General features: G+C 51.0%; 1 protein-coding gene across 2 annotated transcripts in view; it reads left to right on the forward strand.

Annotated features, from left to right (window-relative positions):
* Positions 1–14,344, forward strand: part of DGAT2 (diacylglycerol O-acyltransferase 2) — a 54,542-nt gene extending 40,198 nt beyond the window's left edge. For both annotated transcript variants that reach the window (XM_077341231.1, XM_077341233.1), the window contains exons 3-8: positions 364–471; positions 1,893–1,963; positions 7,752–7,956; positions 11,000–11,174; positions 11,977–12,179; positions 13,997–14,344. In XM_077341231.1, the coding sequence (XP_077197346.1) occupies positions 364–471; positions 1,893–1,963; positions 7,752–7,956; positions 11,000–11,174; positions 11,977–12,179; positions 13,997–14,151 (917 nt within the window). In that variant the 3' untranslated portion in view covers positions 14,152–14,344. The remainder of the gene's footprint in view (positions 1–363; positions 472–1,892; positions 1,964–7,751; positions 7,957–10,999; positions 11,175–11,976; positions 12,180–13,996) is intronic.
* Positions 14,345–15,508: the final 1,164 nt, after the last annotated feature.

The raw sequence follows: 15,508 nt of genomic DNA on the forward strand, positions 1-15,508 counted from the left end.
GTGCTGAGAAAGGTGGTGGAAGATACCAAGGCACCCACTGGGTGCCACGTTGGGGAACCGTGATGCGGCAGCCAAGGCAGGAGCAGACTCCAAAACACTCTGGTGTGCAGAAGCCTTGCAGGCTCCGAAACAGGAGAGAAAAACCAGAGGCGGCTTTAAAAGCAGCCCCTGGCTGGAGCTCTGCCAGGGAGAGCAGCGCCCAGAGGCTGTTGATTAAGCCCTTGCAGAACCAAATCCGACTTAGCTGAGGGAGGAGGGGGGAAATCTTTCAAGGGCCGGGCCCTTTTGTGTGCCAGTCCAAATCCCCCTGGCTTAGCACAATGGCCTAATTCTCCTCTCTCCTCCGTCTTCCTCCTGCCGCAGGTGTCAGTTGCTCAGTCGTTCTCTTGTACTTCCTTTGTACCGACTGCTGGGTGATCACGGTGGTGTATTTCGCCTGGCTGGTCTTTGACTGGAACACTCCCGTGAAAGGTAAGCCGGGTGATGTGAGCGTGGTCACGGTGCCACTGCGGATTCAAGCCGAGTTACGAAACGGGACGCAAACTGAACCACAAAGCAAAATTCGGCACACATTTTTTGCCATTAATGATTCACAAACTTTCAAAGCAGTTTTGTTTTGGTTTGTGGACTGAGCAGCAAGCGGGTTTTTAAAGGGAGTTCCGAGTCTCTTTAAGACCCTGCTTTCTTCTCCCAGAGAAATCCGCAGTGACAGCTGAGCAGCAGGGAGCAGCATGCTCCTTACTGCTCAGCAGTTTTTTTGGCTTTCATGTGCAGTCCCTTTAATGTTAAAGGGACTGCACTAGAAAGCCCCAAACGAGGGAGCAGCAGCTCAGCTGTTTTTTTGTTTTTTTGTTTTTAATTTTGTAAACCTTGTTTAGACCAACTATTTCTGGGGCCACAGTTCGCCTGGGAGCCTCCAGTTCAGTTTGGCTTGTGTTGTGGACCTACCATTTTCCCTTTGTTAAGTAAATTACACAGAGCAAGGGTCCCCCTTGTGTCACCCATGGGCACTGTGTCACTTGCCAACACCTTTTCTGTCACCGGCCAAGTGTCTTTGGGCTATAAGGTGGGGCTTCCGTCCAGGAAAACTTCTGATTAACCACTGAAGAGTTGAGGGGCTCTGCAGCTTTTTAAAAATCTTGCTTTGGTAGCAGCGGCCACCACAGCATAAGCAACCTCACTGTGTGACTGAAAAAAAGCTGCAGCCGCCATTTTGGGGCTGGCTCCGCCTCCAGCGGCAGCCATTTTGGGCCTGGAAATACCGCACAATGTCGGAATTCGAGAGGTGCCCATAGGATCAGAGGTGCCCCTGACATGGTGCCTCCCGCAACTTCAAGTACCGCAGCGGCCATTTTGGTGCTGCAGCCGCCATTTTGGGGCTGGCTCCGCCTCCAGCAGCAGCCATTTTGGGGCTGGAAATACCGCACAATGTCGGAATTCCAGAGGTGCCCATAGGATCAGAGGTGCCCCTGATATGGTGCCCCCCCAGCTTTGTGCCATCCTCTGGCCTCCGCCTGTTGTCCCTCAGCGCCCAGTGCAGGCGCACCAGAGAGCCCACCCTGCCTCAGAAGTGCCCACCGCAGCCCCTCACCTAACTCTAGGGCCCCACTGCCCAGTTGGGCGTGTCGGCGTGTGGGGTTGGCCCCGGTCCCACCTCCCCCCCGCCCGTGCTTACGGTCCTCCCTCTCCCCTTCATATAATCACAGAATCCTAGAGTTGGAAGGGGCCATACAGGCCATCTAGTCATAGAATCATAGAATCATAGAGTTGGAAGGGGCCACACAGGCCATCTAGTCCAACCCCCTGCTCAATGCAGGATCAGCCCTAAGCATCCTAAAGCAATGGTAATGGTAATTACTTCCTGCTATGGTAATGCTCTCTCTTCTCCAAAGGTGGACGGAGGTCCCAGTGGGTCCGAAACTGGACCGTGTGGCGGTATTTCCGGGACTACTTTCCCATACGAGTGAGTACGGCAGCCTTCTCTCCTCTTGGATAGGCAGAGAGAAACCATGTGGGACGATTGGGGTTGAGCAACCAGCTTTGAGCCCAGTAGCCCCTTAAGGAACCAGTGAGCCAAAGGCCCAGATCGTGGAGAATATGTTTGTTTATTCTGAGATTTATATCCCGCCTCTCACAACTTTTGTCACCTCGAGGCGGCTAACAATTAAAACCATAAACAATTACCCCGTAGAAAGCCCATTAAAACAGTACATATGATATCCCCTGTTCAAGCACCGGGTCATGTCTGACCCTTGGGGTGATGCTTTCCAGCGTTTTCATGGCAGACTCAATACGGGGTGGTTTGCCAGTGCCTTCCCCAGTCATTACCCTTTACCCCCCAGCAAGGTGGGTGCTCATTTTACCGACCTCAGAAGGATGGAAGGCTGAGTCGACCTTGAGCCGGCTGCTGGGATCGAACTCCCAGCCTCATGGGCAGTGCTTTCAGACTGCATGTCTGCTGCCTTACCACTCTGTGCCACAAGAGGCTCTTTAATATAGTAGCAGCAGGTTGTAAGTATGTTATGTCACAAATCTAGGCCTTACTATTTGATTTGTTAGGGTTGGGAAAGAAGAATATATATTGTTCTTTATTTGTGTTTGAGTTTTAGGTTAGTGAATTGTATTAGTAATGGGTATGGATATTATATATATATATATATATATATATATATATATATATATATATATATATATTGATAGCACAATAAATATTTGAATTGTATTAAAAAGAGAGAGAGAGAGAGAGAGAGAGAGAGACCAATGAGTCTTTGGCGGGTATAAATGTTCAGGAGTCAAGCTTTGTATCTGATGAAGGGAGCTATGGCTCTCGAAAGCCCATTCCCCAATGCTCTCTTTGGTCTCGAAGGGGCTGCCCGGCTCGACCCTCACAAATCTCTTCTTGCAACCCTATCTGGATCTTGCGAGGGGGAGGGGGAAACTCGATGACTTGCCTGCTATGTATTTGGGTGCGCTGTAAATTTTTTGATTGATTGGTTAGATTTTTTGATTGATTGGTTAGAGAGCCAGTTTGGTGTAGTGGTTAGGAGTGTGGACTTCTAATCTGGCATGCCAGGTTCGATTCTGCGCTCCCCCACATGCAGCCAGCTGGGTGACCTTGGGCTCGCCACGGCACTGATAAAACTGTTCTGACCGAGCAGGGATATCAGGGCTCTCTCAGCCTCACCCACCCCACAGGGTGTCTGTTGTGGGGAGAGGAATGGGAAGGCGACTGTAAGCCCCATTGAGACTCCTTCGGGTAGAGAAAAGCAGCATATAAGAACCAACTCTTCTTCTTCTTCTTCAGTAATCTCAGGGCTCTCTCAGCCTCACCCACCTCACAGGGTGTCTGTTGTGGGGAGAGGAAAGGGAAGGCGACTGAAAGCCGCTTTGAGCCTCCTTTGGGTAGAGAAAATCAGCATATAAGAACCAACTCTTCTTCTTCTAGATTTTTAGCCTGCCAGTCCCGGAAAAGCTCATGGCGGATTACAACAATTCTTAAAGATCCCCACATAAAACCAGTATCCAAATACAGATTAACCAGGAGCCGATATAAACCCCCCAATTCGTGAGACAGCACCCGTTGTGGGGGTGGGAGTTTGCCTGATGGACTGGCGGAGCCTGAGGAGGGGCCTCTGATCTCACTGCCCCGACCTCAACTAAAGACCTGGCGGAAGAGCTCCGTCTTGCAGGCCCTGGGGAACGTTGATAGCTCCATCAGAGCCCTCAGCTCTTCTGGGAGCTCGTTCCACGGGGTCAGGGCCAGGACCAAAAGTGCTCTGGCCCTGGTCAAGGCCAGGCAAACTTTTCTCGGGCTGGGGACCACCAATAGGCTAGCACTTGCAGAGCCGTGAGGAGCACAGAGAGGCAAGCGGTCCCTCAGATAAGTGGGGGTCATTAAAAACAAATAAACACGACAACTGGCATGGCAGGCAGGGGGCAATGCACGTGACAAGCGGCCTGTTGACACTGGCAGATCTGCCCCTGGGTAAAGGCCGAGATGCTGCCAAGAGATAGGGGGGTATCAAAGGGCGCCTTTATCTGAGGCATGCAGAGCGGCTAATTTCTCTTTGCCCATCGGCCCGTGCGCTTATTTTAACCCGGGCCTGGATCCACCTTGCGAAGGAACGCTTCAGCTTTCGCTCCAGAGGCGAAAGGTTTCCCACTGCTGGGCTTCTGTGTGATAAAGCCTCAGAGCAGCCTTTTGAGTGCAGGGGAACTCCTGAGATTTTTTTTTCAGGCTTTCAGGAACCCCAGAAGTGCTGGCATGCCTCTTCAGAGACATGGGTCTGGAAGTCAGATGTGGGAGCCATGTGGGAGCTTTCATAGAGTGGGAAGGGACCCCCTGGGTCATCTAGTCCAACCCCCTGCACAATGAAGGACACTCACAACCCTCTCGCTCATCCACTGTCACCTGCCACCCCCTTGAGCCTTCACAGAATCAGCCTCTCTGTCAGATGGCTCTCCAGCCTCTGTTTACAAACTTCCAAAGATGGAGAACCCACCACCTCCCGAGGAAGCCTGTTCCACTGAGGAACCGCTCTGACTGTCAGGAACTTCTTCCGGAGGTTGAGACGGAATTTCTTTTGAATTAATTTCATCCCATTCGTTGTGGTCCGTCCCTCTGGGGCAAGAGACAACAACTCTGGTCCACCCTTTATAGGGGAGCCTTTTAAATACTTGAAGATGGTTATCAGATCCCCTCTCAGTCGTCTCCTCTCCAGGCTAAACAGGCCAAGCTCCCCCAACCTTTCCTCCTACGTCTTGGTCTCCAAACCCCTCGCCATCTTTGTTGCCCTCCTCTGGACACGCTCCAGTTTGTCTACATCCCTCTTCAACTGGGAACTGAACCCAGAACTGAACCCAGGACTCCAAGTGAGGCCGAACCAGAGCAGAGTAAAGCGGCACCATTTACCATTTCAGCTGTGGAGAAAGAGACTCGGCCTGCAGAGCAACCGGGGAGGTGGGCTTTAGTGACGTCAGCAGCCATCCAAACTTCTTGAAAAGGCTGCAGAACCCCTGGAGAGCTCTTGCGGAACTGTAAAGTTCCCCAGAACCCTAGTTGGGAATCCCTGTCTCAGAATCAGCATAGTGTAAGTGGCTAACTGTGGTGGACTATGATGGAGAGATCCAGGTCCGAATCCCGCCTCATGCCATGGAACCTCGTTGGGTGGCCTTGTGCCAGTCTATAGTCTTTCTGAGCCTGACTTAACTCACAAGGCTGTTGTGAGGATAAGAAAGGAAAAGAGGAGGTCCGTGTGGTGTAGTGGCTAATAGTGACCTGGAGAACCGGGTTTGATTCCCCACTCCAGCTGGGTGACCTTGGGCTAGTCACACTCCTGTTAGAGCTGGTCTCTTAGTGCTCTCTTAGGCCCATCTACCTCGCAGGGTGTCTGTTGTGATAAGGGAGTAGTGAAAGGTGTTTGTGAGCCACTTTGTAACTCTTCTCCTTGAATGGGAGCTAACTTGTGTTCCTGTGTCCTGGACTGCAGAGGAAAAACAGTTCATAGAATCATAGAATCACAGAATCCTAGAGTTGGAAGGGGCCACACAGACCATCTAGTCCAACCCCCTGCTCAACGCAGGATCAGCCCTAAGCATCCTAAAGCACCCAAGAAAAGTGTGTATCCAACCTTTGCTTGAAGACGGCCAGTGAGGGGTAGCTCACCACCTCCTTAGGCAGCCTATTCCACTGCTGAACTAGAATAATGGAATCATAGAGTTGGAAGGGGCCACAAAGGCCATCTAGTCCAACCCCCTGCTCAACGCAGGATCAGCCCTAAGCATCCTAAAGCATCCAAGAAAAGTGTGTATCCAAGTTCAGTAGCTCAGGAGAAGACCGGAAGTGGCTCACGGTAGTCTTCCTCCCCAGCTTCCAGATCTAGGTTTAGAGGGGGCAGCGTAACCCCTTTGCCCCTCGGAACCAGCCCCGTGGCTTAGGTGAGCGCCCCCTGCAGGCTGCCTCTGACTGCACAATGACTTCCTGAGAAAGATCCATTGCCACGGTAAGACGTGGGTGGAGGGATCGACTGAGCGAGGCGTGTCTGACATTTGCCATGGCAAAACAGCAGGAAGGGGGGGGGGAGAGAGAGAGAGAGACAAGATGCCCCCCCCAGTCGTGTTGGTTGCATTTCGATGGCTGAGCAATTTTGGACAGAGACTGCGCTTTTTTTGCATTCCTCACGCCAGAGTAGCTAGCACGCTGTGTGTCTTCAGGCATTTGCATTCCTGGGTTATTTTGCTCTTGGTGGTTCTTTTCCCGGCAACTGCTGCTCCCCAGGAGGCCTTCCACCTGCTGCGGATTGCCGACAGGGCTCCCAGACAAGTCGATGCTAAAAATGCAAGGCTGTGAGCGAAGGGCCGGGAGCAGCGGGGAGCACTGCAGCCTGACTGTCTCCTCCCTCGGCCAGAAGTTCTGTCCCCTCCTGCCCCACTATGCTTCACTATGACAGCTTTGCTCATCTGAGCGAAGTCTTCTGCAGGTGTCACCCTGCAAACAGGTAAAACCCACAACCGCCAGCACACATGCCTTCTCTGCTGGGTCTCCTCCCCTCCCACCTTAAAAGACTGCCTGCCCAAGGAGGTCAGGAACAAAAAGAAGAAGAGAAGAGCTATTCTTTGTACCCTACCTTTTACTATCCCAAGGAGTCCTAGAGTGACTCACAAGCACCTTCCCCCCCCCCTTCCCACGAGAGACACCCTGTGAAGTAGGTGAGGCTGCTGAGAGAACTGCTCTGTGACTTCAACTCTCACAGGACTGTGATGAGCCCAAGGTCACCTGGCTGCATGTGGGGGAGGGGGGGAATCCAATCTGACTTGCCAGATTAGAAGCTACTGCTCTTAACCACCACACCCTTCTGGTTTTCTATGAATTATGCAAACCTGAGCTATTTTAGAGGGCGTTTCTGTGCAGGCAGTCAGGTAGGACTGCACTAAATGATACAAAAGTTAACTTAACTGCTCAGCCTGCAGAAGGTCTCAGATTCAATCTCTGCCACCTCCTGTTGAAAGGACCAGGCAGTAGGTGACGGGGAAGACCCTGCAGAGCTATCAACGGAGCCTGTGGCTCAGTGGAATAGCCTCTGTTTAGCATGCAGGAGGTCCCAGGTTCAATCCCCAGCATCTCCTGTTGAAAACGCCAGGCAGGAGGTGACAGGAAAGACCCTGTCACGGGAGGCACACTATGCAACCTAAAAGTTATTGCACTCAAATTATATATGTTCTCTGTTTGTTATGCCAGTTTTAATCCATTTCCCGGGAAGATGGGAAAAACTCTATGCATCCTTCTTCCTTTCAGATATTTGTCTAACGAAATAGCTCGTAATGTAATACAGTTTTCTGTAAAAGTACATGCAGTTTGAAAGCAGATACTGAGGTCTTCAAATACCTGGGCCCCTCCTTATTGTGAAATGTGTGTGAGGATTATGGAATCTTGGGTTGTCAAGGCACACATGAGTCCTTTTTGTGGGTCGGCATTGTATGTGGCATATTTTTTACAGTTTTATTGAATTGGTTTCTAGCAATACTTCCCGAGCTGAACTTTCTTGTATCGAAAGACCCTGAACTCCCCAAGAAGCTATTGCACATAGAGTGACGTGAAGCTATTGCACACAATAACACAAAGCTATTGCACACAATAACACGAAGCTATTGCACACAATAACATGAAGCTATTGCACAGGGGAAATTCTTATTTGTAATTCATTTTGTGCCCTTTTCTCTCTCTCTCTCTCTCTCTGTCCTTCCTCCCTCAGCTTTTCAAAACCCACAATTTATTGACCACTCGGAATTACATTTTGGGCTACCACCCGCATGGAATCTTCGGACTTGGCGCCTTTTGCAACTTCGGCACGGAAGCTACAGGCGTGGGGCAGAAGTTCCCCGGGATCAGGCTGCACCTGGCCACACTTGCGGGCAACTTCCGAATGCCCATTTTGAGGGACTACTTAATGTCTGGGGGTAAGACCTGAAGCCCACCCCGCTCTCTAGCCGGAGGCATTTTTTGTTGCAGTTAAGCCCCACTGAGTTAAATGATGTAACATTTTCCTTGGCTTCACGGGCTGGTGCTACTGTGTGAGATGTTAAACCGGAGAGGCCCGCATTCAAGTCCCTCCTGCAGCCATGAACTTGAAGAAGAAGAGTTGGTTCTTAGATGCCGCTTTTCTCTACCCGAAGGAGTCTCCAAGCGGCTTACATTCACCTTCCCTTTCCTCTCCCCACGACAGACACCCTGTGAGGGAGGGGAGGCTGAGAGAGCCCTGAGATTACGGAAGAAGAAGAAGAGTTGGTTCTTAGATGCCGCTTTACCCGAAGGAGTCTCAAAGTGGCTTCCAGTCGCCTTCCCTTTCCTCTTCCCACAACAGACACCCTGTGAGGTGGGTGAGGCTGAGAGAGCCCTGATATTACTGAAGAAGGAGAAGAGTTGGTTCTTATATGCCACTTTTCTCTACCCTTTCCCTCTTGTGCTCCATGTCCACAGACCTTATCCCTCCCCTTGGCCCCAAGTGACGTAGGGGTGAGCACGTCAGAGAATCTCAAGAGACCCAGGTTCCAGTCCCGGTTCAGCCGGGAATCTTACTGGAATACCTTTGGCCAAGCAGCTTAAGTTTTTTTCACAGGGCTTGGGGGCTGGTGGGAATGGCAGGGTAGAAATGTAGCCCCAAATCGCTTTCTAGCAGCGGAGATGACCCAGGTGCAAAATGCTTCAAGCAACGATTTGCCTTCCCTCGCCCACATTCTCTGTAAACAGCAAACTGGATATAAACCCACATGCAAGGGCTGCCCCTGCCGTGGCCTTCTCCTTACAGTGAGAAACCTTGTGTAGCCTTCTTGAGAATCTCAATGTGTTAAATGCTAGAATGTTGATTGTTAAAGGGCCGGTTCATGTCCGAGTAGATCAGGGTTCCGTGAAGGTCCTAAAAGGGTTTCCCGGATGGGCGGGAGTTAATTCATGTTTTTATCCATTTTAAAATCTGTTCAATGTTTATTGGGTGTCGTATCAGCCCACCCACCCTTCCCAAAATGGGCCGTGATGGGCCTGGAGGGGGTGGGAAGGGGAGGGGCCCCGGGTGGGCATGTCCACAGCTCTGCTTCCCAACCATATTCTGCATGATTGTACCACTTCTGGGCTTTCTCGAAGCCTGAAGAATGCTGCAGGGTTTTCTCAACTTTACAAAAACTTGAGAAAGGCTGGGCTAGATCCTTTTCTAGGGCAAGCTGCCCCCGAGCGTGGTCACATGGTCACGTGGTCACATGGTCACGGTTAAAGCGGGACTTACCTTTGGAGCACTGCTTTGCTGCTTGAACAGCTTAGCTCTTTGCTTGCAGGCTGTCGGCAGCCGCCAGAAGGGGACCCGGAAGGACCCTGGCCGGGATTAGGGGGCTGTCCTGCAGGCAAAGAGGTTCTGCAGCGTTGCGTTAAGGGAGAAAGGGATTTGGGGTGTGAGCAAGTGATTGCACTTCCGTCTGGAAAATGCGGGACATTTTGGTGTTAGCACTCCTTGGATGGGAGGGGAACCGTCTGGCCTAATTCTGCCCCCCTCCCCCCGTTTGTGAATCTGGCCCTCCTTCGTAAGCCGATTAGCCTGCTTGGAAGATGCCCTAGGAGGCTAAGGAGAGAGTGGCTGAGCTGTCTTAGCAGCTGCCGAGATCCCTTGGTTACCCTCGCGACCTGGCTGGTAAAAGTCCAGCACTGAAGACGTAGAAAGCTGCCTTCTCTGGCTGGCAGCGGCTTTCCAGGGATGCGGGCAGAGGTCTGTCCCATTCCTCCTCCACGCGCAGCCAGCTGGGTGACCTTGTACTAGTCACAGTCCTGTTAGAGCTCTTCTCACAGAGTAGTTCTCTCAGAGCTCTCTCTCTCATTTCTGGAAGCATGGGTAAGACAGAGCTGGATAAATCAGTTGGTCGCATTTAATACACAGCATCATTGCCAGTAGGCTTGTGCTATGAATTATTATAAAATCAAACCTCGGCGCTAAAGGAGCTGAAGTTCATATCTAAATGCTGCCACCCGCATAAGGGCTATGCTGAATTGTCCCTCACAAAGGTGGACTTGGGTTGAGTTGGAGTCATGGGGAGCGACCTGTCCCCCTTTCCTTCTCCTGGCTGTTTTGGGATCCACTTTCCTTCCCCGGTGTGGGAAGTGGAAATTCTCCGGGGGCTGAACTTTGAGCCGTTTCCCTCCTTCCCTGCTGGCCAGAAGCACGGGACGGACGCTGCCCTCTTGAACTTGGTATGAAGTGGGAAGGGCCTCCTGCTAACAGCTTAACCCAGTTTTTCTGTTTTCTCCATAAAAGAGGCTTTGTTTTCCCATTAAAACTGCCTTCCTCGACTTTTTAACCACTGAGAAACCCCTGAAACATCCTTCAGGCTTCCAAGAATCTCCAGAAGGGGCGTGATCATGCAGAATATGGTTGGGAAGCAGAGCTGTGGACACGCCCACCCAGGGCCCCTCCCCTTCCGACCCCCTCTGGGCCTCTCATTGGCCCTTTTGGGAGGGGGTGGGTAAGCCGACATGGCCGTATATGGTCATATCAACCAATAAACCAACCAGAGAGCCAGTTTGGTGTAGTGGTTAAAGAGTGCAGACTTCTAATCTGGCATGCCGGGTTCGATTCTGCACTCCCCCACATGCAGCCAGCTGGGTGACCTTGGGCTCGCCTCAGCACTGATAAAACTGTTCTGACCGAGCAGTGATATCAGGGCTCTCTCAGCCTCACCCACCTCACAGGGTGTCTGTTGTGGGGAGAGGAAAGGGAAGGCAAATGTAAGCCTCTTTGAGCCTCCTTCGGGTAGAGAAAAGCGGCATATAAGAACCAACTCTTCTTCTTCTTTTTCTTCTAAACGTTGAATAAATTTAAATTAATTAATTCCCACCCATTCGGGAAACCCTTCCAGGGTCGTTTCGTGAAACTCTGGCAGAGAAAGCCTGCATTAGAAGCTCGTAAAGTCCATTTCATTCCTTTTCTAAAAGTAAAAGGTCTCTCCTCTTCCGAACACTCAGGTATCTGCCCCGTGAACCGCGACAGCATCGACTACATCCTTTCGAAGAAAGGCACTGGGAACGCCGTTGTGATTGTGGTTGGGGGGGCCGCCGAGTCCCTCAACTGCATCCCGGGCAAAAACTCCGTGACGCTGAAGAACCGGAAAGGTTTTGTCAGGCTGGCGTTGCGACACGGGTAAGGGAGAGCGAGACAACATTAAGCTGCTGGGCCTCTGGCAAAGGAGTCAGTGCATGGCATTTCTTGGTGGGGGGGGGGGCTCTCTAGCCCAGCCATTCTCAACAGGGGCCATATGCTCTGCTGGGGGCCCAGGCACATTGGAAGGGGGCCACAGGCTGAAAATGCGAGAAGAGAAGCCCAACAGGTTTGGGGAGACGGTTTTGCTGAAATATTATTCCAGGCAACCTCCAGACTGCAATTGGATTTTACTAAACAATTTCACAATATATATATATATATATATATATATATATATATATATATATATATATGTATATTAAAACAACCAAAACGGCCTCTAGATTGAACCGTTTTCAAGTGGGTTTTCCTCAGTGGTTTATATAAATAAACGTTTCTTATCTCTTCTTTTATATATATATATGTATATTAGAACAACCAAAACGGCCTCTAGATTGAACCGTTTTCAAGTGGGTTTTCCTCAGTGGTTGTTTTTCAAGTTTTCCTCTCAGAATTTAAATTATATATATGTGGCCTTTGGCTCCCAAGTTCGGGGAGGACTAGACCTATATATATAAAAGAAGAGATAAGAAACGTTTATTTATATTTATTGTGAAATTGTTTAGTATAGCCCGGGATAGGTTCTGTTTTCTGTTACAATAATTTTGAACCGTCCTTTTTTTCGTGGTGCAATTGGATTTTGGCAACCGCCTGAGCCCACAAAATTCTCTTGAGCTGCCCCTGTGTCTGGGGATCCCGCGAAAGGAAAGTCCTTACCTGAGTCTTTCTGTCAACCTTCCAGGGCGGATCTCGTACCCATCTATTCCTTTGGAGAGAACGAAGCCTACAAGCAAGTGGTCTTTGAGGAAGGCTCGTGGGGGAGATGGGTCCAGAAGACGTTCCAGAAGTATGTCGGCTTTGCCCCCTGCTTCTTCCTCGGACGGAGCCTCTTCTCCTCGAACACCTGGGGCTTGCTGCCCTTTTCCAAGCCGATTAACACCGTAGGTAAGGTGGAAGCCCAGCCCAACACTCTGGGGCATGCAGGGCCAAATCCCAGGGTTAGGTGGTCCCTCAGCAGGGACACAACTTCAGAGGCCCTCCTACTGTGGCCCCTCCAAACACTAAGAAAAAACATAGGAGAGAAACCATGCTGGGTCAGGCCAGTGGCCTACCCAGTCCAGCACTGAGTGTCAAACAGTGGCCAAACCCCAGGGGCCATCAGGGGGTCCACCCCCTCACTCTGCCCCCCCCCCCCAAGCACCAAGAAGACAGAGCATCACTGCCCCAGACAGATAAGAGAAGCCCTGCTGGATCAGACCAATGGTCCATCCAATATAACATTCTGTGTCACACAGTGGCCAAAACCCTGGGGCCACCAGGAGGTCCACCAGAGGGACGAGAACTCCAGAAGTCCTCCCACTGTGGCCCCCCAAGCACCAGGAAGCCAGAGTGTCACTGCCTCAGACATAAGAACACAAGAGAAGCCGGCACATGCGGCCCAACACTCTGGGTCAAACACTGGCCCAAATCCATTAAAATTAAACAGGACATACAATTACAGTATATAAATAAGAAAAGGTAAAGGTATCCCCTGTGCAAGCACTGGGTCATGTCTGACCCTTGGGGTGACGCCCTCCAGCGTTTTCATGGCAGACTCAATACGGGGTGGTTTGCCAGGGCCTTCCCCAGTCATTACTGTTTACCCCCCAGCAAGCTGGGTACTCATTTTACCAACCTCGGAAGGATGAAAGGCTGAGTCAACCTTGAGCCGGCTGCTGGGATTGAACTCCCAGCCTCATGGGCAGACAGCTTCAGACAGCATGTCTGCTGCCTTACCACTCTGCGCCACAAGAGGCTCTATAAATAAGAAAACATGGTGGTAAAAATCCACTACATCCCTCCCCCCCCTAAACATCATCCAATAGGGTAAGGGCCAGAGGGGAGCCATAACCCTGCCGTACCACTGCTTAGCACCAGGGGGCCCCAATCAGATCTTCTCCTCAGACCCCAGCCTCAAATGTAGACCTGGCGGAAGAGCAAGTCTTGCAGGGCCTGTGGAATGCAGAAAGCTCCCAGTTTTTTTCAAATGTGTTAAACATTTATCGGGTGATATGACCATAAATGGCCATGTTGACCCTTTTTCCCCTTCCCAAAATGGCTAATACTGAGCCTAGAGGGGGTGGGAAGGGGAGGAGCCGGAGGTAGACATGTCCACAGCTCTGCTTCCCAACCCTATTCTGCCCGATCAAACCACTTCTGTGGTTTCTCAAAGCCTGAAGAATGTTTCAGGGGTTTCTCAACAGTAAAACAGTTGAGACAGGCTGAGTGCATGTGTGGCATCTGATCTCTGGCATATTTTATTTATTTATTTGATTTCTATACTGCCCTTCCATATGGCTCAGGGCGGTTTACATACAACATGGGGGATACATAGAACGAATTAGTACATAACATAAACAAATACAAAAACAACCACCCAATAATGCAATTTCAGTGATTAACAATACAACAGGAATGGAACCCTGCCAAGGCCCCCAGAAAGGACAGACTGGTTTAGGCCATGGAGAGGATATCTGAGGGGGGACCTGTTGACGGTCTCAGGCAAATGCCTGGTGGAGGAGCTCCCTTTGGCAGGCCCTGCAGAATTTTGGGAGTCACAGCTTGGAAAGGACCTTAACTGGAGTTTCTGGGGAGAGAATATCTCTTTGTATGTAAATGAATATTGCTGGGGGTAAATGAATATTGCTGGGGGAGCCATTCCTCCCAGCTGGTCGTCCCCCTTCCCTGTCTGGAACTCACCAGGCACGTCTCTCTCCTTTTAGTGGGGGAGCCCATCACCGTCCCGAAGATGGAAAACCCGAGCCAGATGGAAGTAGACTTTTATCACAGCCTCTACACAAGCTCCCTGAGGAAACTCTTCGACAAGCACAAGACGAAATTCGGCCTGCAGGAGGCAGACTCCTTGGAAGTCAATTGACGGCGAGGGGGTCTCTCTCGCTTCGGCCGTCTTGCGTGGGAACTGGAGGGGATGAGTCTGCCCCAAAGACGTTTTTCTTCCCGAGTCGGCAGGGTTCGTTTCCTGGTCTGCGAATCTGGGATGCGGACCTTGCCGCGTGGGAGAGCTTTAGGAGGACAAAAAACCAAAAAACAAAGTTGTCTAAATACTCAAATGTTAGACCTTTCTTGTGACCTTATTTTTTGGTGACGGACACGTCCGGCGGTGCTGTCCAAATCGTCCCCGTATCGCGCTTGGAAGAGGAAACTTTTGCGCTGCGACGCCCGCAGGATAAGAACCGGATCGCTGCTCTTGAGCAGGGAACGGAGCACCTGAGCCGAGAGGCGGAGCTGGACGGTTGGTGCCTCCCGCCCAAATCAAAGCACTTATTTCGAATTGATGCTGGGCCCTAATTGGGGGATCTAAATAGGTGTGGCCCGGAGCCATTCGGCTGCCCTCTCCCCTGCATGGTGGCGAGAGAACGGAGTGGTCAGAGACTTCATGGGCCCTTGGGCTGAGAAGCATAAGGGAAAGGGACGATGGGTGGAACACGTGCTTGGAATGCAGAAGGTGGCCAGACTTGATCCCTGGCATTTTCAGTGACAGAATCTAGCAGCGGGTGATGTCAGACAGCTCTGCTTCAGACCCAGGAGAGACCCCGCTAGTCAGAGTAGGGAGGACTGACTCCGCCACATGGTCCCTCACATGCAGCCAGCTGGGTGGCCTTGGGCTAGTCACAGCACTGATAAAGCAGTTCTGACCGAGCAGGAATCTCAGGGCTCTCTCAACCTCTTCTACCTCACAGGGTGTCTGTTGTGGGGAGAGGAAAGGGAAGGCGACCGGAAGCCGCTTTGAGACGCCTTCGGGTAGAGAAAAGCGGCATATAAGAACCAACTCTTCTTCTTCTTCAGTGATATCAGGGCTCTCACAGCCTCCCCTCCCTCACAGAGTGTCTGTTGTGGGGAGAGAAAAGGGAAAGGTGCCTGTAAGCTGCTTTGAGACTACTTCAGGTAGAGAAAAGTGAGGTAAAATGAACCCAGCTCTTTCTTCTCGTTGCACGAGGCCTTGGTGAGTTTGCTCATGTGGACCGTTTAACATTCTGGTTGACAGTTTTCGAGGGCTCTACAAAGATAAGAGAAAGTAAAGTCTGCATTATAACTAAGTTCCCCCTCCCAAAAAGAAGGTTATGATTCAAAATAATATGCGTTGAAAATATGTGGGTAGTGAAAAGTGGGGGTATAAGAACCAGCTCTCCTCCTTTTATTATATAACATCGATTCCTGACATTTTGTGGTCAGCTCTGTCTCCCACAGCAGCCATTTTGTGACTGGCTCCGCCT

The sequence above is a fragment of the Paroedura picta genome, chromosome 6 (genome assembly GCF_049243985.1).
Source record: "Paroedura picta isolate Pp20150507F chromosome 6, Ppicta_v3.0, whole genome shotgun sequence".
Classification (NCBI taxonomy): domain Eukaryota; kingdom Metazoa; phylum Chordata; class Lepidosauria; order Squamata; family Gekkonidae; genus Paroedura; species Paroedura picta.